General features: G+C 42.7%; 1 protein-coding gene across 1 annotated transcript; it reads right to left on the bottom strand.

The window, feature by feature from the left end:
* SLC15A1 (solute carrier family 15 member 1) lies at positions 582-24379 on the bottom strand. The gene is made up of 23 exons (XM_021416286.1): positions 24270-24379; positions 21669-21700; positions 18471-18555; positions 18242-18383; positions 16741-16860; positions 16474-16573; positions 16146-16236; positions 14766-14849; positions 13522-13604; positions 12269-12355; positions 11574-11663; positions 10329-10373; positions 10182-10214; positions 9962-10050; positions 8419-8500; positions 6860-6985; positions 5366-5515; positions 4869-4918; positions 4172-4279; positions 3933-4029; positions 3374-3520; positions 2455-2562; positions 582-1460 (listed from the first exon to the last, which is right to left on the bottom strand). The coding sequence occupies exons 1-23, from the start codon at positions 24271-24273 to the stop codon at positions 1269-1271; spliced, it is 2145 nt and encodes a 714-aa protein (XP_021271961.1). The 5' UTR covers positions 24274-24379; the 3' UTR covers positions 582-1268.

Raw genomic sequence — 24941 nt, 5'->3', positions numbered from 1 at the left:
CCTCTTTAATCCTCAAAACTAGAACACTTGATTCCAGCCCAAGGGATGATTCCTTTTGCATGGCTTCAAGACACACTGTCACAGCAGCGCTAACAAGGGCTGCCCAGGCGTCTGCATGAGCTGCTCTGAAGTCCTAAGAGAACCTCCTGGAGATGGAGCCTTGGGGCTGCCCCAGGAGCAGGAGGAGGCCCACCACCTTGAGTCCACGGGAAAGGCTCACCAGGATCACCTGAAAGCCCAGTGGGGTCGCAGGACTCACACAGAGATGCAGGTGAAGAGCACCTTGTGCAAGACTTATTATGGGACCGGGGATGGGGAAAGGGAGAGGTCAGTAGGGTTTGGAGAGGAACAAGCATGGGAAAATAGAGAGGTGACAGGACAGGAAGTGCCAGCTACATGTAAAGAAGTTGCTGGTCAGCATGCTTGCCTGGCCATGCTCTCGGCCCGGCCAGCACAGTCTCTCCCACCTTTTTAAGTTCAATTTCTGAATGTTTTCCTGGGCGAGGCATGCACTATTCCACATGCGTGTGTGTGGATGGAGACCCATTCAACTGAAAGTCAAACTTTTACACTGCTTTCAATATTTTGTTACAAGTTTTATTCCTGTTGGTTATTCTAAATATAATTTGCCATTGTCTGCTCACCTCAGTGGACACCTCATTAACACACTTAATTAAAAAAATACCAATGGGCAGTTAATAATAGGCACATAAAGCACACCACAGTGCATGTCCAAGTTACTGCTATGTGGAGCACGGACATTTTAATCTGAGAAATCCAAGAGCTTTTCTCCCATTATCCTTAAAGACATACAAAAGAATTTAAGGCATACATGACGTGCTTTCAAGTAACAGTGAGGCTAGAAGGGTCACGCAGACAGTTTGGCTTCAATTACTATTTCTTGGCAACACAATTTTTCCCCCCCTCCATGTTATAAAATTGAAATACAGTATAAAAATACATCTTTTCAGCATGTCTAATAGTGCCAAGTGCAATTTCAATATTTTAATGCTATGGTATTGAGCTTACGTTGAGGTACGTTTTAAGAGTGCAAATTCTGCGGGAGTTTCCTCAGGATGCCATCTTCTGTACAAGAGATTAATCATTTCCTCTTGCTTCCCAAGAGGCTGTATTTTAAGTCAGAACAGCTTTTCTTAGCCTCTCCCATGAGGTATGTTACCCAGAGATGTCAGCAATACCCTGATTCCTCTTATTGCAGGGACAGTTAATGGGCTACCATGATTTACAAATGCTCTTGAATACACCTTCTACATCCGAGAGACAGCTTCAGATTCTTTTTCATACAAGTCTGGATCCTGTTTTATTTGTTTCTTCTTTTCTTCCTCATCAAGTTGGGCTTCAACCTCATTTGGATCAGTATATGTATAAAAATAAGCCATGACAGCAAAAATTATGCAAACTGCAAACAGCAAGGCAGCAAAGAGAACGTACTCTGCCCACTGGAAAAAAAACAACACAAAAGTATAATTTAGCCATCAACAGTTATTCTTTCAAAGAATTACACCATTCTACTGTTTGCAGGGAATTAGGTTAATTCCAAATGTGGAACTGAGCACACACAAGTACTGCAAGTCTTGGAGGACTAAATGTTAGATATGTTTCTATGGACCACAGTGGAGAGCAAGACTAGTAACTCTAGTTTCAAAGCGCTATCTCTCTCCATCTGAAAACCCTCAACAGCTGCGTTTCATGCTCTCTCTGGTTACTTCAGCTGAAACCACGACTGACAGACCTGTTTCAAAGACAGGGTCTTCCCTCTCTGAAACATCATCCTCTTTGATTCACCTAGGGAGTGCCACAAGTAGTCTGAGGAAGATTTGTCCAAGCGTTCTTCATCAGGAGAACAACTGCATTCATGCCTTAAGGAACGAGGTTTGAAACCAATGGAGCCAGAAGACAGAAGGGCATGGCAAGGCTGAGATATGCAGGTGAAGGTTGATTAGCAGTGAGCTTAAGTTTCAAAATTTAGTCTCAAATCTCAGTTCAGAAGTTCTCACCCAGAGTTTCCACACGATGAGAAGCAGTCTACTGCACAGACATTAGATTCTGCTGTTTGCCAAGTGAAAGAGCCTGACAGAGCAAGAGCTAGGAGTGGTAAACAATTGATGCAAAGGGTAGAATCCTTTGTTAAGGAAATATTTGTTAAAGTTTTTTTTATTGTGTTTTTTAAGGTTTCTTTGATCCAAATAGATTATAAAGATTCATAACTCAGTTGCTTATGCACTCTAAAGGGATCGTCCAGCCAAGCACAAATTCTACAACAGACTGGTAGACTCTTCTAGCTAAGCCTCATGCATTCCAGTTATAAATACAAATCCACTGTAATAGCTGATGTTCAAAAGTTACGGCTGAGGATTATCAGCCATGACTCTCCTCATGTTAGAGCCACGCTGTAATAGTGCAATACAGAGGCACGCTTGCCTGTGCGCTTACCTGCTCACTGAGTTTGGATGCTCCAGCCACAATAAGGACAATTATGTTACCCACAGCCACCGTTAGCAGCCATCCTGCCTGCAGCACTGACTTCATATTAGATGGAGCCTATAGAAGCAAAGTACTTAATTTTCAGTCACACTGCTAACGCTTTCTGATGTTCACAGCATTTTTCACATTATAACAAACACTGGTTCTCCATGGGGGAGAGGGGATTATTTACCGGTTTATTTTAGGTGTTAGAACTCAACAGATCTCAAGAAGGCTTTGAGGAACAAGAGCCTTCTAATTGTTTCTAAAACACTTTTTACATCGTGTACACTAAATAGCAGGTGCATTTTACATTTGGCTATCTCACTTGGTACATGCTAAATGAAGAACAGGAGTCCTTCATAGCCAAACAAGCTGCAACCTCTGTTCTCATAACTGCATAATTCCCTCAGAATTAAGGGAAGAAATACTCAGCTAGTAATACAAACTGAAGCTAGAAGACAAAGGAATTTGAAGTGTATAAATAGCTGCTAAAGACTGCAAGGGAAAAAAGATTAAACTCGTGCAACCTTGATGTGGAAGTGTCAGTAGTGGCTCAATTTATAGTTGAGGGGTCTCCAGTTTGGTTTTACAGCAACAGTACTGTTCCATTTCTTTTCAATGGAGTCACGTATGAGGTGATTTGAGAACTGGTGACCAAATCTTCAAGGGATAGAACATAGCTCCATGGAAAACTCGCCAGCGAAACAAGCCCATTTTGCACCTGCCTATAGTCCTGCTAGGGGGCTCTGGAGAACACTGTTCAAACAAAGCAGCAATATGGAACCACCTTTTAAGAACAAGAAATCTCAGGAGAACTCCATTTGTACAGGTTAGGGGCTTAAGAGTCCTGAGCTAACACATGAGGGATCTGAAGAGCAAAGCCTACCTGTGAGTATGAAAACTCCAGCCCAGTGACAGAGAAGACTACTTCTCCACAGGTAAGAATGAAATACTGAGGGATCTGCCAAGCCATATGGACTGTATTGGGTGGGATATCTTCAATGTATCTTAATTGACTAACGTTTTCAGTACACTGAAAGTAAAAAAGATGCGTTAGGAACAGTGATAAAGATTCTGTACACTAGAGACATTCTAAACAGAGCTATATCATCTATAAAATCATACATAAAGTTCTGTGAGTGTAAAACATATTGCGTACAAAGCACCATATAGCATGTAAAGAAATGCAATTATTTCACAGCAGAATTCATGCAAATTAGTGTCAAGCAGAGCTAAGGATTTAAACCCACCAGTGATTAATATGAATTTTTTGCAGTATATCATTGTCATGCTCATCATTATCTTTGTTAGTGAAGTGTTTATGTTCAGACAGTTTAACATAAGAATTATATGTTTAATTAAGGGCAAGAGGAATAATTGTTCAAGTGCTTTTAATTAAAGAGTATTAAAAAGGGAAAACTGTTGTCTATCCAACAGCAACTCACCTCATTAATTATGATTGTATAGGCACCACCAAATCCAAATGCCTCTGAAGTAGTGTTGCACTTAGTTGAATCCGTAAAAATCACTATTCTATCTGTTCTGAAGAAAGAAAAAAACAATTCAGCCCACATGTATAGACAATTGTGTGCATTACGTAAAATAAAAAGTTCTATGTCTTTTTCCCAGGGTCAAATATATCTATTTCTTTAAGTGGTTAGATTAAGGTAAGGGATGTGCTTACCTTCCTCCTGAAAAAAGACTGTAATTACTGATACTTGTCTCTTGCAGTATTCCAAAATCCGTGTCACCCATAGTGATGTTGACTGTCTGAGGCAAATTATTTACAAATCTTTAAAATATAAGAATAATTAATACTTTGGTTAGTATTTCAAAGAATGCAAGTTTTAACTTCATATTTTGGCAGCACAATGAATATGGAGCCTTTCTCCTTTCACTTTTGAAAATGAACATTTTTGAAAGAACTGTAAATCCCTGAAGACATGGCTAATGCAAGAAGCAAGACAGACCCACACCATCTGATTGCTTTCATAGGGAAATGTCAAAAGCGAGTATTTACTTCTGTCAGTGACAAATGCATCTACAAAGGGAAGATGTGGAAAAAAAACCATACAAGGTAGGATATTTTCTACCAGCAATTCAAAAGAAGGTAGACACGTTGCCTACAACAAAAAATTCTAGGGAGAGAGAAACCTACTTCCAAGATTTAGCTAAAGCGTACTCAAAATAGATATGTAATATAGCTCAGATAAATTTTGTTCTGGAATTTCCTACACCCCCTAAACCTCTGTGTAAGGTGTCCAGCAAGTGGAAATCTCCTACAGCATAGAAGATGACATTAAACAAGAAGAGTTCCCCCAAGAGGGAGACTGAATAAGTACTCACACCACTGAAAAGCTGAGGAGCAAAATGAATTTTACCTGATTAGATTCCTTCCTTCTTCTGGTTTTGATGTGAAATAATCAGACCGCTGGTGGAAGAGACCATTAGTCAAGACACTTCATCGGCATCAGTGAACAGTTTAAATATGCACTATTACATACAATTGAGAATTAACAGAGGTTTCAGAGCAAGATTCCAGACCTTACCCTTAGGTTCCTGCTAGGAAACATCTACTAGAAAATTCATTAAGACCACACATGTAGAACTCGGCAAAACAGTAACTGTCAAGTTAGGTTGGTCAGATATTGGTAAATTTTTTGTTGTTTTGTTTGCTTTGCTTTTTTTTTTTCCCCCGGCATCCTGCCCTGCTCTTTACAGTTCAGTCTCACTGGTACAGTTTTCTCTCAGGCAGCAGAGAGAACAAGAAAGAAAACAAAAAAAGAAATACTACCCAGAGCTTGAACTCGGAGCTTCCCACACTCCCCACAGACAGTTGCTAGGACATTAACATTTCTTAGGATTTAGACAGACTTACCAAGCTAGAAACAATGCCTGTTACTGCATTCTTAATGGTGACAGTATGCGTGTTGCTGCTTGTTGAGTCGATGCTTTCACTTCTATTTTCACTTCCAAAGTTCACGATTACAGATTTTAACTGGGAAGTCTCAAACATCCTGTAGGCTGTCTACAACGAAGACAAACTGCTGTGAATTCCCATGTGATGGCATTTGTCTCTACCTTTGAGGAAATGCCAAATTCTGGGGATCAAAATTTGACAGGGATGTTACATCCAAAGTAACAGAGATTGTAAGCAACTCCTGACTTCAATTTTTGTTGTCTTTTCTACATCAGACACTAACTTTGTTTGATCAGTGATTTCTTCCTTTACACAAACCTCAAAGCAATGCAAGCTTGCTACAAGCATTATGGGAAAGCTGTACGTTTTGCTACGTATTTCTTTCTCCAGATAAACCAGCCTTACTGTTACCAAGCAAAATTCTGTTTGGCAACAGAGATAGCACTACCATAAACCACTTTCCAAATGGCAACACTTCCTACAAGACGCTGATCCAAACTGCATCTCTTATGTTGCAGCATAACACAAGTTACTATTGCCAGGATATGTGGTTTAGATATTCTAACTACATTTCGTAAGCATGGAATGTAATACAACTTTAATAATAAATTAACGAGTTTATTTAAAAAAAAAATCATTGCTTTATAGGTGCATAGTACAATTCAAAACATCTGGATTATGTCTACAGTAGAGAGTGGAATATTTTACACCCTTTATTTTGAGGTGTTCATCATGGTTATATCAATTCCACATCAGGATTCAGCTTGGGCACCCTTATCTTCTCCCCACAGCTCTGTTTCCACGTGAGCTATATCTGGAGGACAGTGGAAGAGGGCTTCTCTTCTTCTATGGAAACAGGACAGCAGACTACCAGAGAATATGCTGGTAAGACTTCCTTGTATTCATTATTAAAAAGATCCATCCGCTCCACTGCGTTTTGCTGTCAGTAGAGCTAACAATCAAAATTGTGCTGTAAAGGACCCTGAAAGGGTTCTTCAACAGCAAAATCTGGAGCTCAAGTGAGGTAGCTGCAGAAACATCTCCCTGTTCACATAAGTGATCACTCACAGTAAGAGCAGTGACTTTCTAGGCCTGGATGGATTTTTTGTTATTATTATTTAAAGGAATAGCAGTTCTTACTGTTAAGAAATGGCACCTTTTTAGCAAGAGTGAAATTTTCATATAACTGAAAGCCAGTATTTGGTACATTACTAGTATATTAGCTAATACTTCATAGAGTGTTGAAATAGGTACTACTTCTTTATTCACTGTATGTTTTTATTTTATTTATTTTAGTAATAAATCATTCCACAACATGAAGAAGTGTTTAAAATGAATAAAGGGAAAAAAAAAAACACATAGGAAATACTCAATTTTCAACCATTAGTTAAGAACCACTTTGACTTGCTCCATTCAAATTTGACTTTTTATTTCCCATCTCTCCTTACTTACCGACTCCATAGGAAGAACAGTCACGTTCTGAAGATCAGGCAGAAATGTAACATCTGCATTGCTATTGCCTAGATTTATTACTTTGATTTGGGTCTGTCCAGCTGCAGGGAAAACTGGAAGAGTTTTCTGTTGGAAAGAAAGAAGAAAATCAGTGCTCTATCCTAAGTCACTTGAAGGATGTACTGTAATTACTATGCTCTCATTTATCTCATATTGAAGATTAGCATTTGCCTGATGATTTGTGGTTGTCAGTCAAAAGAATGCAATTTTAATAATGTTTTGGTTACTAGCCTCAAAGCTTCCTGACTGCTCCCTCAGAAAGGATGTTTCTTCTTCACAGTGCTTGCATGTTCTTGTAAGGTGCTGCCACTACCAGCACCACTCAGCAGTTCACGGGACAGGCTTTTTCCCACATCTTATGGGACTATGGGTTTCTCAATTTCTTTATGCCATGTTCTGAGTTGTTTTCCCAGCCCTTGTGCTGATCAGCTGACAAAAAGCAACACGTGCACTGTGCAGTGTGAGAGCCCAAAGAAACTGAACAACTTCTGGAGACTCCACTTTCCACCCGATCTAATGGTAAGTAGCTTCTGCTCTTGTAGACCCTCAAAAGCTGCACATATTTCAATTCTGCCTCAACCTTCCTGTACTTTGGCCTTTTTCGCTCTCATTAGGTACAATCACACAACTAAAATAGGTCTAAATCTTCCTTTCTGCAGGATGCTCCTGTATGAGAGTCTGGAAATTTACCAGCTGCGACCAAGCTTCTGCCCGGTGTGAGTACACCTTTATGTACAGCTCTAGTCCTTTGACCAAGGTATTCAGGATGTGTCCTGTTGAAGGCCAGACGCTTTGCTCTCAACTAGAAGACAGAGCTGGTGAGCCCAGACATCAAGTAGCGATCTCCTCATTCCTCACAAAAGGTATTTAAGAAGCGTGCAGCTCATCTCAGTAGTGCACGAAGAAAGGTGGACACTTTGGAATGGCAATTCAGATCTCAAGATGCAGTCATCACCTCCCAGAGGTGTCACTGACTCTCCAGCTACAGGGAAAACCTACATCTTTTACATCTTTTAAGCATGACACTTCCCTTTCAAGCAAGAAAAGCTAGATGTGCTGAATCCTGCCTTAAACAGGTGTCATAAAATCATCTTTACTCATGGTGTGATGATGCTTCCCAGGCTGTGGCAAATCACACTTCACCTCCAATTTAGATGTCAAAAGAGATCAGAGACACAAAGCAGCTCCCTGTTAGAGAAGATCTCTGGTTTTCAGCTTTTAATCTCAGTTTAAAGACCCGAGGCTGCCTTTAATGCATGATTTAACATAGCAGCAGGTGAGATGTTTTGCGGGATGGTGATTAGCATTCTAATATAACTACCTATGAACCCACTGTTTTGCAGCATACTTTTATATTTCCCCTCCCTCTACTTCTGTGCCCACATTCCTAATTTACAAGTGTTTTACACACAGTGTTTGACACATTTTCACCTTAAAAAGACTGTTCTGCATTAACAACAAAGTATTAGAATTCAGTACATGCACCTGGCTGAACTTACATCTATTTGCACTTGCACAAGGGCAGCGGCAACGAAAGCCAGGCCAGCAAGGAACATGCCAACAGTGATCTTCCTCAGGGGCCTAGTGCAGCAACAGAAAGTATATACAAGTTAAGACAAACATCTAATTCAAAGCTTCAACTGTTACTTTTCTTTTCTGTAGTGGGAAATCAATTGGGCTACAGATAGCAGATTATCACCATTTGAAGGGCTGATGTTAGCATTTAGCTACCCAGTGTAGAGTTCAGAGTTACACTACTGGGAAATTAAGTTTCCTGCAGCATCTTAATCTGCTGCTCTGCATCTGCTGGGCTCATACCTAGGGTTAACCATCATCTAAACAAAATTGTTTCTGGGTTTCTGCATTTGAACTGGAAAAGTCAACAGAAGGAAGAAAAACCACCCAGTATCATAAGTAGCTTAGAAAACAATGAAAAGGCAAAGTTACACCTTGTACAAAAGGATAATAACTCGTGTCTATATCACTATGTTTAAATCAAATACTGAAAGGAGCAAGTCAGGGAAATATATTGAATTAGGAGGCAGCTACTGACATTCAGTTAAGCTGTAAGGGTGAATGTAAGGTAGCTATTTTATTTATGGTATCAATTGTCCAATGCAGAACGTGAACTAATGAACAGAGGTGCTTCCAGCACAGCACGCTCCCAATAATTTTTCATAACTGGATGGAAAAATAGGATTGCATCTTTGCTCCATAGACTTTATTCTAAGAAATATACTCTGCACATAAAGAAATATGAAGATAAATGTGATGATACAACAGGCTTTGTTACAGGGGACAAAGGTTGGGATAACTCGGGGAACGAGAAAGCTCGTGTTTGAGGAACACGGAGCAATACGCTGAGGATCTGGTTGCTGGAAGCTTGAGCCACTCCTGCAAAAGCTCTTCCCAACCTCAAGGTAAGTCAAGTCCAGAAGCATCACTGGTGCTGACAGAAGTCTAGAAACCAGTAGCTTTCCTTTCTTTTCTTCAGTTTGGTGAGCCTCTTCCACCCCTCCTGCTTGCAAATGCTGGCCAGTTCATTGCCAATATTCAAAATAACATGCAATACCCTCTAAAACTGGCTCACTGAACACTTCTGTGTGAAAGCTCCTCCCTGGAACTGAAGGGAAAATACATCTGGTCCCAGGTAGTTTTTAAGCCCAGAAGATATCACATGCTAAAGATTATGTTGTGTTTCTACTTATAATACTTGGTAGGGGAGGGGAGTGTTAGACATGGGGAAGTGGAAAACTTTAATGGTAGATAGCATCTCTTCTGCAATCAAGGCACTTTGACCTCACCTTGAAGAGAAATCGCACTATCACTTTGCTATTAAATTCTGCTCCTCTGGTCTTTGGTGCCTTTGTTTACCACTCAGAGTTCTTTTATTATTATTATGTTTTAAATATTAACCCCACTTTAAATACTATATTGTTTTTCTCTTAGCTGGAAGCTTGCTTTTGTTTAGGGCCAGAAGAGCATCTTAAAGAAACCACTAGAATGAGCCTCTGCTGAACTGAGGTAAAGACATCAACTTACGTAAAATTGATCTTGCATTTCTGGATTAAAGGATAAATCACAGCATCTACAACTGGGACCATTATAACAATCAGGATTGGATTGACAGTCTGTTAGAGATGAAGAGAAACAGAAAAAAAAAACCTAAGTATTTTTCAAAGTCCTTTTTTACTAAAGGCAGTAATATACGTATATCATCTTTGGGAAGTACTTAGGATTGTCAAGTAGGAGATTACTCTACCTGCATTTGGTCTGGCTGAATCTGAAGTGCTCCCTGGTGGGAAAAAAAAAAAAAAAAAAAAAAAAAAAGATGTTAGTATTATGACAACAAATAAAAGAGGTAGGAAAGGTAAATTTTAGGGGGAAAAAAGTAATAAAAGTAACCTACAAAGTCCCCGTCCATTGTTGTGGCTTGCAGTGTCCATCTTGATCCCTTGACAGAAGAAGAGAGAGTTAAATCCCATGGTTAATAAGTCTCTCAAATTTCCTTTTGAATTGTTTTCATAAGTAAAGTGTTTGGAAAGGTGGACAGTATAATAAAAACAAAGATAGCTTGCTACAGGAACATAAACATTTGAACAAAGTGATCTTCATGGTCCATTTCACTTTATTGACTAGCTTCAAGAAATTATGAAAAATAATACTAAGGAAAGGAAACAAGCACAGATGCCACACTTGGAGCCTCACCATGATTTCCAGCACATGCTTCTCTCAGCTGTCACTGCAGGAGATGAGCCAGAGAGGCCGCGCAGAGCTGGCACGTGCTGCATGTGGCTGTCAGCCCAGTGCTTACAGCCCACGGCCCCGACCTGCTGCTCCCTACTGCAGCACCTGATCCCCACTGCCTTCCATCCCTCTGCCCAAAAAGCCTGCCCATGCTGGCGGCCAACCTTCAGGCCCAGCCCAGAGGGAGACAACTTGTATCACCGTATCTGCGGCCTCTGCAGTTGTGCTGCACCGTTGTCTGGGGCAGGAGCAGGAGGAATACCAAGGAATGTCACAGCAGGTCACACTCATAGCTACAGTTTACTGGTACTAAAGCAGAATGCTGGCTATCTACAGAATGTAATGCACTCCGCCTTACAGAGAACTGATTCCCTCAGATACCCTCCTAAATTCATACTGCAGTACTTAATTATGAAAGCCTGCTTTCCTGGGTCCTGAGCACTCCATCCAAATCAACAGGAATGACAAGCTTATACTTAAAGATATGAGGTGTCTGTTACAAATCTGTGGGATGAAGCAAGCTGACATACAGCTCTTCTCCCTGCTTCTCCAGAGTGCTTACACAAGGATTCCATACTGCACCTCAACTGACAGCAAAGAAGAGCTGGAACTAAGAAAGGTGTAGGTCAACATTTCATCTCCCACCTGCTGGCTGATAAGATCTGGAGAGGCCTCAGTCACTGCATCGCTCCTGGGAATGCCCAGATAAATCAGCTGGCTGCTCTTGGACCACAGGACATTGTGTGAACACTGACTCAGAGTAACCACTGTGCATCATAATTGGGCTAAAGAATTTGCAGAGAAGTGCCTTCCACCCTTACGCAAAGATCTTTTCAGGTGCAGTGCCTCCAGAACACACAGCAACAGGGCACAGCTAGAACTGCAAAGCAAAGCGTTTCTACTTTACCTGCTGGTCAAAAAGTGCCCAGAACATGGGGAGCGGGATGTAAAGGAAAAGCACCTTCAACACCATCTTGGTCTGAGCAATCAGTCGTTTCTGTAGACAAGGAGAATTACAAAATAGAACTCAGTGAAAAACCCAACACTTCCACTGCAATTCACAGCGCAGCAGCAGGTGGAGACACAAGACCTCTCATGCAGCATTTACGCATATCCCGAACTTTGGATGTTGCTTTAACTTCTGCTGATTTCTGTTAAAAAACACCAGAGTGGGGTGCCAGTTAAAGGGGACGCTGACAGCAGAAAAGTCTGTGCTTCTTAGCATGCTCGCACTGCAAAGGCAGCAGATTTAGCTCTGTGCTGCACTGTTTTCCTGGTAGGTTTTAGCAGCACTGCTTAGGAGGCATTTGAATGACGGGGAACTGTGGAATGCATTTCATGCATGCAAATTACACATAGGCAAAAGTAAAATAAAGGGAAGGAGCTAAGGTTTGTGCTGACACTGACAGAAGTGCAGGGCGTGTAGGGTGCAGGGAGCAAAGGACATATCTAGGGGACTATGGGACATAAGCCATTAACTTGTACACGATCAAGAGGTGCAAAAGCTACCAGCCCAGCTCCCAAGGCAATGGATCGGGGCAGACAGCACAGGAACTGGGGCCAGGGGATGCTGAGGAACAGCAGTGCTCACATAGTACTTACATCATACTTCTCACTTGCCCAATCTAGCCAGTGCTCTCTTTTGGGATACTCTTTGCTTCGATGCCGAAACCTGTTTTTAATGGCAAACTGGAGAGAGACCATTGGAATTTTGTTTAATAATGTTAAAATATTTGTAATAATATAAGCTGTTTGACAGTTAAAAATGACACTCCTGCTCTAGCACTCCTCTTTAGAAGATGCTAGGGGTGACCACTGTTACCTGCTGCAAGCACTGGAAGGAAGAGTGCATTTAAGGCTTCGTACTGCCTATCCAGTGAAGCGTGTGCCTGGGATCAGGTAAACCAAGCAGATCTGCTCTGAGCAGCTCTAAAGTGGATTGCTGTTAGGAACTGGAAGGCCTGAAAACTTAAGACTAACTTACAAGTAGCATGAGAATGTCAAATGCACAGTTCTTCAGAACTGAATGGCTGTAAGAGCACATTTCACTATAAAAAACTGCGACTTGTAAAAATTTATTAGTATGGAATATACACAAAATATAGTCCTGAAGAATTCCACAAACTTTCTTAGTGTGACAACACACAAAGCCAAGCTGAGCAGGGCTCTAGTGGCAGTACTCTAAGCGATGGGCAAAGGCACATACAGAGATTTGGTTTTGGCAGTGTTTGTAGGACAAGCAACAGTCTGGGCTATAATAACAGCCTCACAGGTCTACACGGAGAAGGAGGAAGCCCATCAATGAGAAAAACGCCCTGATCTCAAAGTTGAGACACTGCCAAGTTTGGGATGTGCAGAGCTAAGAAAGCAAATTTAGCTCCCTTCATCACAGGCTTGCACTGATATATAATCCCCCAACCTCCTTAATACAGTGGAGATCAATATACCCTGCATTGTAAACAATGAATTCTTTTAATAGCCAATAAATTTTTGTGGTAAAATATAGTACTGCCTCTTTTCTTGACTCAGGTCAATGCATACTCACCCGTCTCCCTACAGGGCTGCATAAAAGTACACGAATGAGCAAAAGGATAATATTCCCAGAAGGTGGGATAAGCTGTCACACATTGTTAACACCTTGCTTTGTTTTCTGTGTGTATAAATTGAGATACAAATAAAGACAAATAAAAAGGGAATCTAAATTTGGAGGTGTCAGCAAGAAGTCTTCTGGAAGGAAAAGAGTGGAAAACTTCCTAAGTTTTCCTCATACAATGTCCGAATTCTGCTCTAGGTGAGAGTACTGAGCAGTTTTGAAGGTTCCTGTCAGGCTTTGTGGGAATACAAGCACTACTTACTCCAATGCATTTACAAACTCGAATCATTATATTGCCTTGTGGTTGAACTTTTTTGTACATTCCACTTCCAGCCATGAACACAACTGCAGTAAGGAAACAGAAAGGAATTTGTGGTTAACTGAAAACAGTGGCAAATAATTCAGTGTGAAAAACATGATTAAGTAGTCGCATCAAGTTGGGACTAAACCCTGTAAAGAGTAATGAGCATGACTAATGCCATGTTATTATACAATAAAACAAATCAAATTAATAAATATCAGCAGATTACTACCATTAAAGATGCATGACTAAGCCCTGATATTCCTGGGGTAAGTGGCCATTCTTGGGGGGATATGAGTTATGGTCTGAGCAACAGCCACTCCAGATCTGCTCTTTGGCCTCGCTGCACTTGATTAAGAACTCAATGATTCCTTTTGAAGAGGCCAGGACACCGCATGTCACATCACACAGGGACACGTGAGGCGTCACCTGAGCCACAGCACTTGTCAGCGTTCCCTCAGCTCCCACACGCAGACACGTTCCCCGGCCTCACCCTCCCACGTGTTGGCAAGGCGTGGGCTAACACAAGCAGCCGCCATCACCCTGGGCTGGGTGACTGATAAGACGGTGACAGCAGAGCTGGCGGCCCACCTGGGTACCAGGTCCAGGAGGGGATGTGACCAGGAGAGACGCTACAGCACACACCAGCCACACCATTAGGAAAAAATAATAAAACACAACCTCCAAAAGCTGCTAGCGTGAGCATCAGTTTCTTGGTCTTTGTATGGCACCTGAAAGGCTCAGGGACCAATCTGGAGTGCAGCTTGTAAAAATACACCAGTTTGATAAACACCAGCATACCAGTGTGGTATTTCACTAGCAAAAGGACAGTTACCCGGCACAGTTCACTATCCTGGACTATGACCAGTTTCTGAAAACTGCATTTTCTGAGTTCTCATCCTACATTCAGAAGACCTTTTATTTATGTAACCCAGAACACCACGCAATATAGACAGTATATCACACAGCTATTTCAGCTTAATTGTGCCTTATCCCCACCAGTCTCTCCTTCAAAAGAGGGAATGCTTTGGGTCAATCCGCCCTCCCTCCAAAAAAGTTTCAAAAGTCACATATTGAAGAAACAATCAGGTATTTCAAGAGATTAATACTTGCAGATTTCTACTACTTCCTCATGATTCAGAAATCATTATCGCTTAAACACAGCTGTATAACTGAAGCAGCAAGATGGAAACGGTTCAACTTACTTAATGAAACAGCCATGAGGGCAGCAGGAACTCCAAATGCCAGCGGGTAGCACTGCTGTTTGCTGTGAATGCCACATTCTTGAGCTGAAGTATAATGTAACATTAGATACAAATCCCAGAGACTGCTGCCAACATTTCACATAGAGTTTCTATTCCTTGCATTCATTGTTGACTCAAGGGAAAAAAAAGTCTCTGCTGACAGCTGATGAGGTATACGATCACTACGCAGTTTGACTTACATTACTGAGAAGGGGAATAATGCATCACAAAAATCTCTGACTGGTAGAGTTTGGAAGGGACCTCTGGTCCCACCCCCTGCTCAATCAGGGCTACCCAGGGCAGGCAGCCCAGGGCCATGTCCAGGTGACCTTTGAAGGTCTCCAAGATAGGAGACTCTCTGGGACAACCTCTGGGCAACTTGTGCCAATGCGTTTTCATTAGGAAAGAAATAGCTTGCAGCTAATTAATGTTTCGATTTGAGTTATATGTCTTTTTTTCTTTTTTATTTAAGCAATTGCAGAAAGAAATGGTACAGCTTTCCTCAATCAAATTTGTTAGTTTTTTCCAAGGTAGTTTTCACCCTGTTTCATCATGGAGGCAAAGTGCATGTTGTGGCATCTGCATGCCTCCTTCTGTTTTGGGAAATAATAGAATTTGCATTAAGCAAACACTTAAAACACTTCCACACAGTCTGTTTCAGTCAGCTGCCGTCAAGGAACCCAAGGGCTGAAATTTCAGTCCAGAGCTTGTATTGTATTTTCTCACTCTTGAGAAAAAAAGTCATCCTCAAACTCATGCCATCACATCCCTACACCATCTGTATAAGCTTGCAGTGAAAATCCATATACATGAGCGACTTGGTCTGCCTTTTGTTTTGGACTGTGCTGTTGATTAAAAGCAGAAGAGAAACCAACCTTCTACACTGATTGTATAAAAACATGATTTATCACAAGGATCAGCATGTTTGCACATTCATAAATGCTTCTATACTTCGTGTGGGCACACTTTAGAATGAATGACCTTCAATTCCAGGGCAGAGCACTCTCACTTTCCCTTTTCACCAAACAACACAACTTTGAGCGATGGTTTTAAAGGCACTGGAAGAGGTGCAGCATTTGGACCTTTCTGGAATTAAAATACGCTTTAGCCACAGAATTTGTGGTGGCTTGAGCACACTTCTTCAGGATCAGAAGTTCTAGATCTGAAAGCAATTCCAATTGGAAGCTCTCTTTTGGTAGTACTTCATCCTTGAGAAGTTGGACGACGTACAAGAAAACTCGAAGACTGAATTTCCTATTAATTTTAGCCTGCATGACTTGCTTCCCAGCACTCATCCTTTATTGCTATTTAACTACATCATGAATAAATGTGTGGACTTACCTCTGAGAATTGGGGTGATTACAGTGGATATGAGACTTCCAGCATTAATGGCCAAATAAAAGATAGAGAAGAATCTACTTCTTTGTTTTTCCTACAGTAAGAACGAAAATGGTTTTCAAGAGTTGTTTTCGAAAGGAGCAGCCAAAACCATTTCAGTTAGCCTAGGTTGAACCAACTTTGTTTACACAGTTCAAGACAAATCGTTATCTATCTTCTTTACCCACAAAGCACTACAATAAGGCACTTTTCCTAATACGTACTTCATTATATTACTGTAATAGCCAAGCATTAGTAAAAATACATGTATGACTGAAAACCTGGATGATACCTGATGATCTTCAAATTGATCCCCTCCAAATGCTGACACACAAGGTTTGATGCCTCCAGTTCCAAGTGCAATGAGAATCAAGCCAGTCATAGACAAGGCACTGGGATAAAGAGGAAACAAAATGAAAAAGTAAATAATTCTGCTATCTTAGTTGAAGTTTTATGTAAAAGGCTGATTGCAAGACAGTTGAAATGCAAGCAGCATAAGTTTGAGTCTTAAGTTGCCCACCCACCAACCTGGAGAACATGCATGTACAAGGCAACTCACATGTGCACCGCAATATTATCAGGATTGCCATCTCTGTTTTGATCTGTCATGTCATTTATGGAGCTTACAGCCATGACTGCCTGCCCAATTGTATAGACAATGGACAGGGAGACAATGGTCCTGTTATAAAGAGAGGAGACAAACTTTTACATACATTGACAACTAAATATTTATACATACGCATAGTTGATGCAGACTTTTGCTTATTCGTATAACCCTATTTAATTAAGCAAGGCAAGATAACAAACAGGTTCTCTAAATTTCACTAAGTCATGGGAGATACTTAAATCTTCAGTGGTTACTGTTTAATCATCAGCTCAAGAAAATGCCATTATCATATTTCACATATAGTGAAGTACAAATTGACTACTCTGCTAAAGTACGCGATTAACGCTAATCTTAATATTGCTTAAATATTCTCTATGTTCCTTTATTTTTTTTTCCTCCATGCAGCTTAAAAATATTTTAAAGACAAAAGCTCCCCTAGAGATACTGTTGTGAAGACAATATTACAAAATCACCATGCCTCCCACGCCTTTAATGTCCATTCCTCTCCCTTGTATGGAAGAAAAGGCTCCATTCAAACTTTGTCAGAAATCAAGTACTTGGCTATAGTTCAGCCCATGTTCAACTGTTCTTCCAGTAGAAGCAGTCCCAAAGGCAAAGCACCCCTAAATAATTAAGGGCAAGACTCAGGGACCTAGGACAACCCAGATCTGTTTGATGAAAGCCTCACAGTGAGCTTGGAGCACCCTGGTACAAGAACAGCAGAAGAAGCACTCACTTGGTGATCGGGTTCTTCTTTAAAGCATGCTATCTAAACTAATGGATACACATATATTCAATGTGCAAGGCATCAAAATGTTTGCAAAGAGACATCACTGATCAGACCAGCTACAAAGAGCACACCCGGCAGTGATTACAGGGCTGGTCTCCCAGAAGCCATCAGCCTGGCAGAAGACCACGCAACCTGCAGACAACCAGCTCCAAGGACAGCCTCATCTCTAATCTCTGGGAGACCTTTGACAGCATTCCTCACTCATAACCCTCAATAAAACTCTTACTGGGCTTTTTCTGGCAAAGTAAACACTATTAGAATCATGACATTTATACAGAAGAGCAAGATCAGGTTGTTAAAAGTAATTTGGCTATATTTCAAAGCACTTCATTCAGCATTACTTCTCTGAGAAACTGCACGCACGCAAAAATAGTTCATAGCTTTAGAATATTGCAGTTCAGTAAAACCTCCCACTGACTCAAGTCAATACTGAAATTACAAAATGTTTTAGAATGTATTCTAAAAGTCCCACTTAATTCCAGATAACATAGCATTTCACCATTTCAGTGGCTACTTGCAGTTGTTAAGCTTAACAGATGAGCATATCTGTAATTTTGGTAACCCCTGGTGCAGCTTCAGATCTGCGGGAAAAACAGGATCCTGGAGTATATTGGTTTAGGTTTGTTTGTTTGCTTGCTTTTTGAAGGAGGAGTAAGCACTCACTTAAACTTTCCCAGCCAAGAGTCTGCAATGAGTGCTCCCAAGATGGGTGTCAAGTAGCACAGGGCAACGAACGTGTGGTAGATGGCTGTAGCAAGGTTGTCATCCCACCGCAGGAAGTACTTGAAATACAAAACGAGCACAGCTGTAGGAAGAACAAAATAGCAGGTTACAAACCAGAGTCAGGGTTGGATAGCAGTAGAGAAAGGGAGACATGGGACTTGGGATGTACCTCGCATGCCATAGTAGGAGAACCGCTCGCAGAACTCATTGATGACGATGAAGAAGATGCTCAAGGGGTAGCCAAAGCAGCTCAGCTGGAGACAAAAGACAGCAGGAGCTCAGAGCTGTGCAGCACAGACAACCATGGTGTACTGTGCCCTACTGCTTGAACAAGCTCCATCCAGCCTCTGCCGGAGCAGCTGGGTGCGCAGGGTGAGGAGGCTGTGTGGGCTGAGGTGGGAGGATGCCCTTCTCCTGAATCAAGAATCAATTCCCACTTTCCCCTCCCAGTTCTCAGACTTCCCACCTTCCCTTCACGTGACATCTTTAGCAAGGCTTTGTTTGACTTCCAAGTATTGCGCTTCGCACATTTTGACTGCTAATCAAAGAAGCAAAAAAACAACATTTTTGGAAAAGAAACCCCAAGCCCGAGCAGCAAAAGGAAATTAGAAGCCTGGCACTGCTGTTAAATACCACCAGTTGGGACAAACATTTAAACGTTTCCTTCAAACAAATCTCAGGAAAGCTCCATATCCTTACAAATTCTCCGTGAGGCAAAGAATCCTTCATTTCTTGCCAATACAACTGACTTTACTCCTAAACAAAAATGGCATGGCACTAACTGCCAGATTTCCTGATCCTTCACCTCTTGTGATGGGCATCTGCACAGCTGCTACAACACAACTTATGACGTAGTTCTTGCCCATTGTGACAGAGAAGAAAATCATCCGTCAGTCGCAAATTTACCCTGATCAGTAGAATTGGAAATTCAATTTCTAACCACCTGCTTTTCTTAGTGGGTGAGCATATAGTCTGATCTTTGAGTGAACGTATGGTCCGATTTTTGGGTGGTCTTGTGTGGAGCCAGGAGTGGCACTCAGTGATCCTTATGAGGCCTTTCCAACTTTGGATATTCATGATTCTGTATGATAAAATTTCTATTAAAATTACTAGAAATGCAAGTTGATGTAATCCTTTATATCTTACTTTTTAAGGGTTTAATTATGCAAATTTCAAGAATTAGATTTTTAATAAGCCTCAGTACTTTGTAGCCAAAGCTACACCAATCCACATCCACTTCAGTGATCCACCTGGACTGTAAAGATCAGTTAGCTCTAATATTTTTTTAAGAAATGCACAAAAAATACTTTCTGTACAAGGAAATTAAAGCCATTTTTATCTGTAGCTTAAGTTCTAAGAAACTTTATTTGGATATTATTAGAGTGACAGCTAGGAACAATGAAATTATATAGTTTTACAAGGGCTTGAGAGTCCCAGAGCCATCTGAATACATCATACGAGAGCCAAGAAAGCAGATATTTAAATGTTTCTTACTTTGGTGCTTAAGAATAAATAAATGTGTATACGTGAGATGTCTGAAAATTAAAGAAAAATCAGTGCATACTTGAAGAATTGAGAATAACTAGTTGAGGGGTGTAAGACATTTCATAGGTGAAACTGATGAAATTTAAGAAGCGCAGACAATAAAACTATGGCTTTATTTGTCTTCACGTCATGAGAGTTTAGAAGTTGCTTACTTCATATCTGAAAGGAAAGAAACCTGACATGGGAAAATCCTGCCTGGCATGTGTAAATCACAGACTCACATCACCAACAGACTCTGGACAGAACCTTAACGAGCAACACAGCACGTAACAAAACTAGCATGCTGCAGTAAGCTTTTTGTAAATAATACAAGAGAAATTAAAGTAGAAGCAGTGAGAGTGTCACTGGCTTTAGTATGGCTCAGCCATGGGGATGACCAAGCTGTCCCAACTGCTGTCTCCTTGGCTATTGCTGTGCGTGTCTTACGCACGGCTTGGCAAATAATTTTCATCCAAAGAATATGACTTCAGCCAAGGTGAGCACTGGGTGGGATTCATCAAACTTTAGAGCAACAAAAACCAGAAGACTAAACAGATCTATTGCTCTCGATTTCTCACGTCATCTGTGGACTGAAAGAGGTGTCTCTAGAGGAAGACAATCCACATTTATCCCAAACTTCATTGGCACAGGCTGCCCAGAGAAGCTGTGGGTGCCCTACCCCTGGAAACATTCAAGGCCAGGTTGGATGGGGCCCTGGCCAGCCTGATCTGGCAGGTGGCAGCCCTGCCCACTGCAGAGGTGTTAGAATTGGGTGGGCTTTAAGGTCCCTTTCAACTCAAAGCATTCCGTGATTCTATGAAAAATCAGATAGGAGTCACTTGTAAATGCCAGTCTCTCTCAGCTGAACGTACAAGCTGCTCCACTGCACCTGGGCTCCACTTCTAGCAGCCTGAAGGTCACACAGAAGAGAGTGCACAGGCCAGGGCATGGTCAGTAAGCCATGTGAACATCTGCACAGCCAGGCTGCAAACTAGGGAGGGGAAGAATTCTATTTTGGGAGCACAGGGGGGAACAAGCTGTAAGGAAAAAGTCAGGAGTGGAGCACGAGCACTGTCTGCTCCAAAGGCAGCCAATGGGGAACCATCGTGAAGGTTTGTCTCAGCACCTATTAGATGTGCCCTCATGCATTACTCATGTGCATGCACACATTTACTGACAATATTGCTGCGATCTCCACATCCAGAAAGCACTCAATCCACCACAGAAGAGGTAAGAACCCAGAAGCTGCATTTTATTTACAACACTCTATAACATTCCTCTGCCCTGGGGATCCCAGGCTCTGGTCTGGCACCACCCAACCGCACACCCTTGGCTTCAGCTACTGAGGAAGCTGTGGGAAAGCTGCAGGGAAAGTCTGCAGAGTACAGCCTTGAAAGATAAGAAACGCAAGGCTGCAGACAGATATAGGACTGCCAAGAGGTATTGTTAACAGTTCAAAGACTCACAAGGAAGAATGCCACAAGGAGAGCCAGCAGGTGCTGACAGTTCAGTGACAGTGAGGATGAACTCCGGGGACTCTCCTCTCCCAGCTGGTATCTATGTTGCCAAAGGCTCTTCAGGCTTCTTATCAGGGTGGTGAGCGTGCCAATGCTTAGCTGGGGTGTAGGGATCTGCCAGGTTATCTGGTGTTTGTGTTGGCCAGCAACTCATTACTTTACATGTAAAATATGTTTATCTTATGTTTGCAGGGTGTTGTGTTTTTTCGTTGTTTCGATTTGGGTTGGGTTTTTTTTGTTTTGTTTTTGCACAGCTCAGTTTATCCAAAGTAACCCAAGGAGCAAGCACAGGAACTCACTATAGCGTAAGAGAGAGCAATACTTACCACTGATGAGTTCTTACTCTTACTTTTTGCGGCTGTAGGGGGGAAAGAAAAAAACAACACACATGTTAGTGGAAACTGAGTCAGACTTCTTTAAAGCCAAAGGGAAACACAGGAAAAGCTCAGCTCCATATCAAGTATTGTTCATTAACCACATATACACTTAAGATAAGTGAATTTTCAGTCAGAGGGACTTACAGCGCAAAAAGACTATAAAAGAAACTTGATTTCTTTTTGTTTTTCAGGCTGAAGTGTAGCTAAAGCTTAGATTCACATAAGCTGCCAGAGAAACATGGAAAAGGAGGGATGAGGTGAAGCGCTGCCTTTGCTGCGGTGAGCACTCCCACAGCTGCACAGCACGCACAGTTCATCTCAGTAGACGCATCCCGCTTCAGCTCACTCTCAGAGTTGTCACCTTAAGGACTAGCTGGGGGTGCAGAACATGGCCAAGGTGCCCTGCAGAGGTGGATGCTGAGTCCTGCCCATTGCTCAGACCTAGCAAGCGCTGAGCGCACAGCCCAACTGATGACACACATTGCCGTGCATTCACGTGATCTGGAGGGTCCTGCAAGCACTGTCCATCAGGGCATGCTCAGCTGTGGTTGCACCGTGCCGGAGAAAGGCCAGCACCCACAGAGTGGATGTCAGCATTTCCTAGGGGACCACATGAACAAGTTCATTATCATTAAGATAAGGCCAAGTACAAGACGTGAACTTTGAAATCCCTGCCTGCGAAATAAGTGAGCCCATAATAGATCCCTATAAGAAAAATATGTTTGCTAGCAGTTTAGTCCATAGTTCACAGCAAACGAGAACAGCTGACAGCAACACATGGTGTTTGGCATGGTACTTTAATAGAGCCTTTTCTGAAAACTTGGTAATCAGTGAACGAATTGATTCTTTCCTTCACTGGATAGCTGTATTTATGGGAAAGGCAGAATGTATGACGAAGGTAATTTGAGAATGTGTTTCCTAAAACTCAAGTAACATCCAGAAAGCACTAACACACCAACTTCAGGGCACATGCAAATACCAGATCATTAAAGGTATTGGCAACATCCCCCACGCAACCTGTGTGAGCAGATATATGGAAGATAGATAAGCATTAGAGATAGCCTTCCTAACTCCTTGATTATTTCTGCTTTTTGGCATTTCCAGAACGCATGTGCCATACCACAAGTTTTCCATAACACACAGGGAACACCAGCCTGAGCAGCTCACTCCAATCTGTTATCTAAGCCTTGGGTAAAAAATAAATAATAATTACAATAATAATCATGGAACTTGTAGGTGGCTGGTTTTTTCCGTGCTAGAGGGTGAAATTATCGCCTCTGCAAGAAGTCTTTCTGAAGTATTTTCCAGAGAACACTGACTGACTTCATGTTTGGGACACTTTCTCGTCCACTATTTTGACTTTATTCCTCTATTCAGCATTGACATACTGTAATATATTGTGTATAAATATATACATGCACACACACACGTACAAACCCACAATTCTATACAGAATACAACACCATGTGTATAAATATTGTGTACTGTATAAGCAACATTATGTCAGATAGCCAACATTTCAACATAGGAACCTAAACTATTCAAGCAGCTCCAAGTATGAGGCAGCCTCAGGAACAGACCTCAAAAAGAACAGGGCACCCGGCATTCTGCACCAATTTCAGTGACAAATCTGGGGTTTGTGGGTGGCATGTCAGTGCACTCCCTCTTCAGGGCAAGCCTCAGTAACTCTCACTCTCTCCCCACAAAGAACGAGCCCCAGAACTATTCCTTTTCACTCTAAGCAGCCACACTCAGTATTTCCTTGAGGTATTGAGGTGTTTTTGACCAGCTTGTGATCCACACTGCTGTTACAGCCGTTCTACCCAGCTAACAGGCTGCTTTCTATGGCCAAGCCAGCCCTTCTGCTCAGGAGGGATGTTCCCACTCCACAGCCAGCTGCTCCCACTCCACTGAGCCTCTGCCTCCTCCTGGAGCAGCCTCACAAGGATGCTGCTGCCCTTGGGACCAGCAGCCACAGACCCTCTTCTAGAAAGAGGCCAGCACAACAAGCACTAAAACAAACCTATAGCATAGCAAGCCTGATGCTACATGGGCACACAAAGTAGGTTTCTCTCTCACAGGGGCCCCACCATCCTCCCCAGCAAGACAGAGGGACCCAGGCATCCTCGGGGCAAGCTCTGCCTGCTCACCTCTACAGGAGGTGCTCAACCCATCTGGGCTGCAGTGACACTGGTTGCATTGGGTGCCCTGCATTGGTCTCACTGGGCTCTCCACGTTAGGCACTCCACGTTAGGCAACCCGTGTCGGACTTGTCAGGCCTCGTACATTGATCTTGTTAGGCATTCTGCATTGGGTGCCCTGTGTTGAGCACCCCGCGTTGGTTTTGTTGGGCATCCCATGTTGGGAGCCCAGGCAGCGACTGCACGGATGGGCTCTGCTCCTACCTGAAGCTGCCAGCCGCGCTCCTGTGCGCCTCAAACCACCAAGCAACTCAACCCCCGGCAAACTCCCTCTGAAAAAAGCGCTACCCAACAGCAGGAGGAACACCGCGCTCGACCCGCACGCACGCACGCCCATCCCCGCACCTACCCATGGGGCCGGCGCGCTGCTGGCGGCTGCGAGGGACTGACGGACGGACAGAGAGCGGACAGCGAGAGGGAAGGAGGGAGACGGGGGCGGCCGGGATTTAAGGCGGCTCTGCGGGGCCCCCGCCCCGGCCGGTCCCGGCGCCGCCCGCAGCCGCGCAGGTGCGGGAGGGGCGCGGGGCGGCTGCGGGAGGGAGTCCGCCCTCGGCCTGGCGCTGCCCGGCGGGGTTCCGAGGTGGGGGCAGCCCTCTGCTTGCTGAAGGGTTTGTCAGGGGGAGGGTTTGGGGGCTTTGTTTATTTTCGGTGGTTTTTTTTTTGTTGTTGTTGTTGTTGCTGATTTTGTTTCGTTGTGTTTTGGGTGGATTAGGGAAGCTGCACGGTGCCGAAGTTTGAATGCGCTCAGAGTGCAGAAACAGCAAAATATCAGTCGGTGGTGTGCCAAAAGAGAAATTCCTCCTGCAGGAAGCATGAAACCCTTTGATGCTTGCTGCTGTTACGCGACACGACTTTATGCAATCACTCTGCTGGCCTCCTGCAGCACGGACTTAATGATTAGCTGGCTGCTGCTGGGCAGGTTGGTTTCTTCTCAGGTAATAATGAAGAGCACCTGTAGCCTATGCTTCAGACGTACAGAATGCTGCTCTGAGCCCTGATGGAAAGCTGAACCTGGATTACT

Source organism: Numida meleagris, chromosome 1, assembly GCF_002078875.1.
Source record: "Numida meleagris isolate 19003 breed g44 Domestic line chromosome 1, NumMel1.0, whole genome shotgun sequence".
Classification (NCBI taxonomy): Eukaryota; Metazoa; Chordata; class Aves; order Galliformes; family Numididae; genus Numida; species Numida meleagris.
The sequence above is the reverse complement of the archived record's forward strand: the minus strand, read 5'-3'. Positions and strand labels throughout refer to the sequence as shown.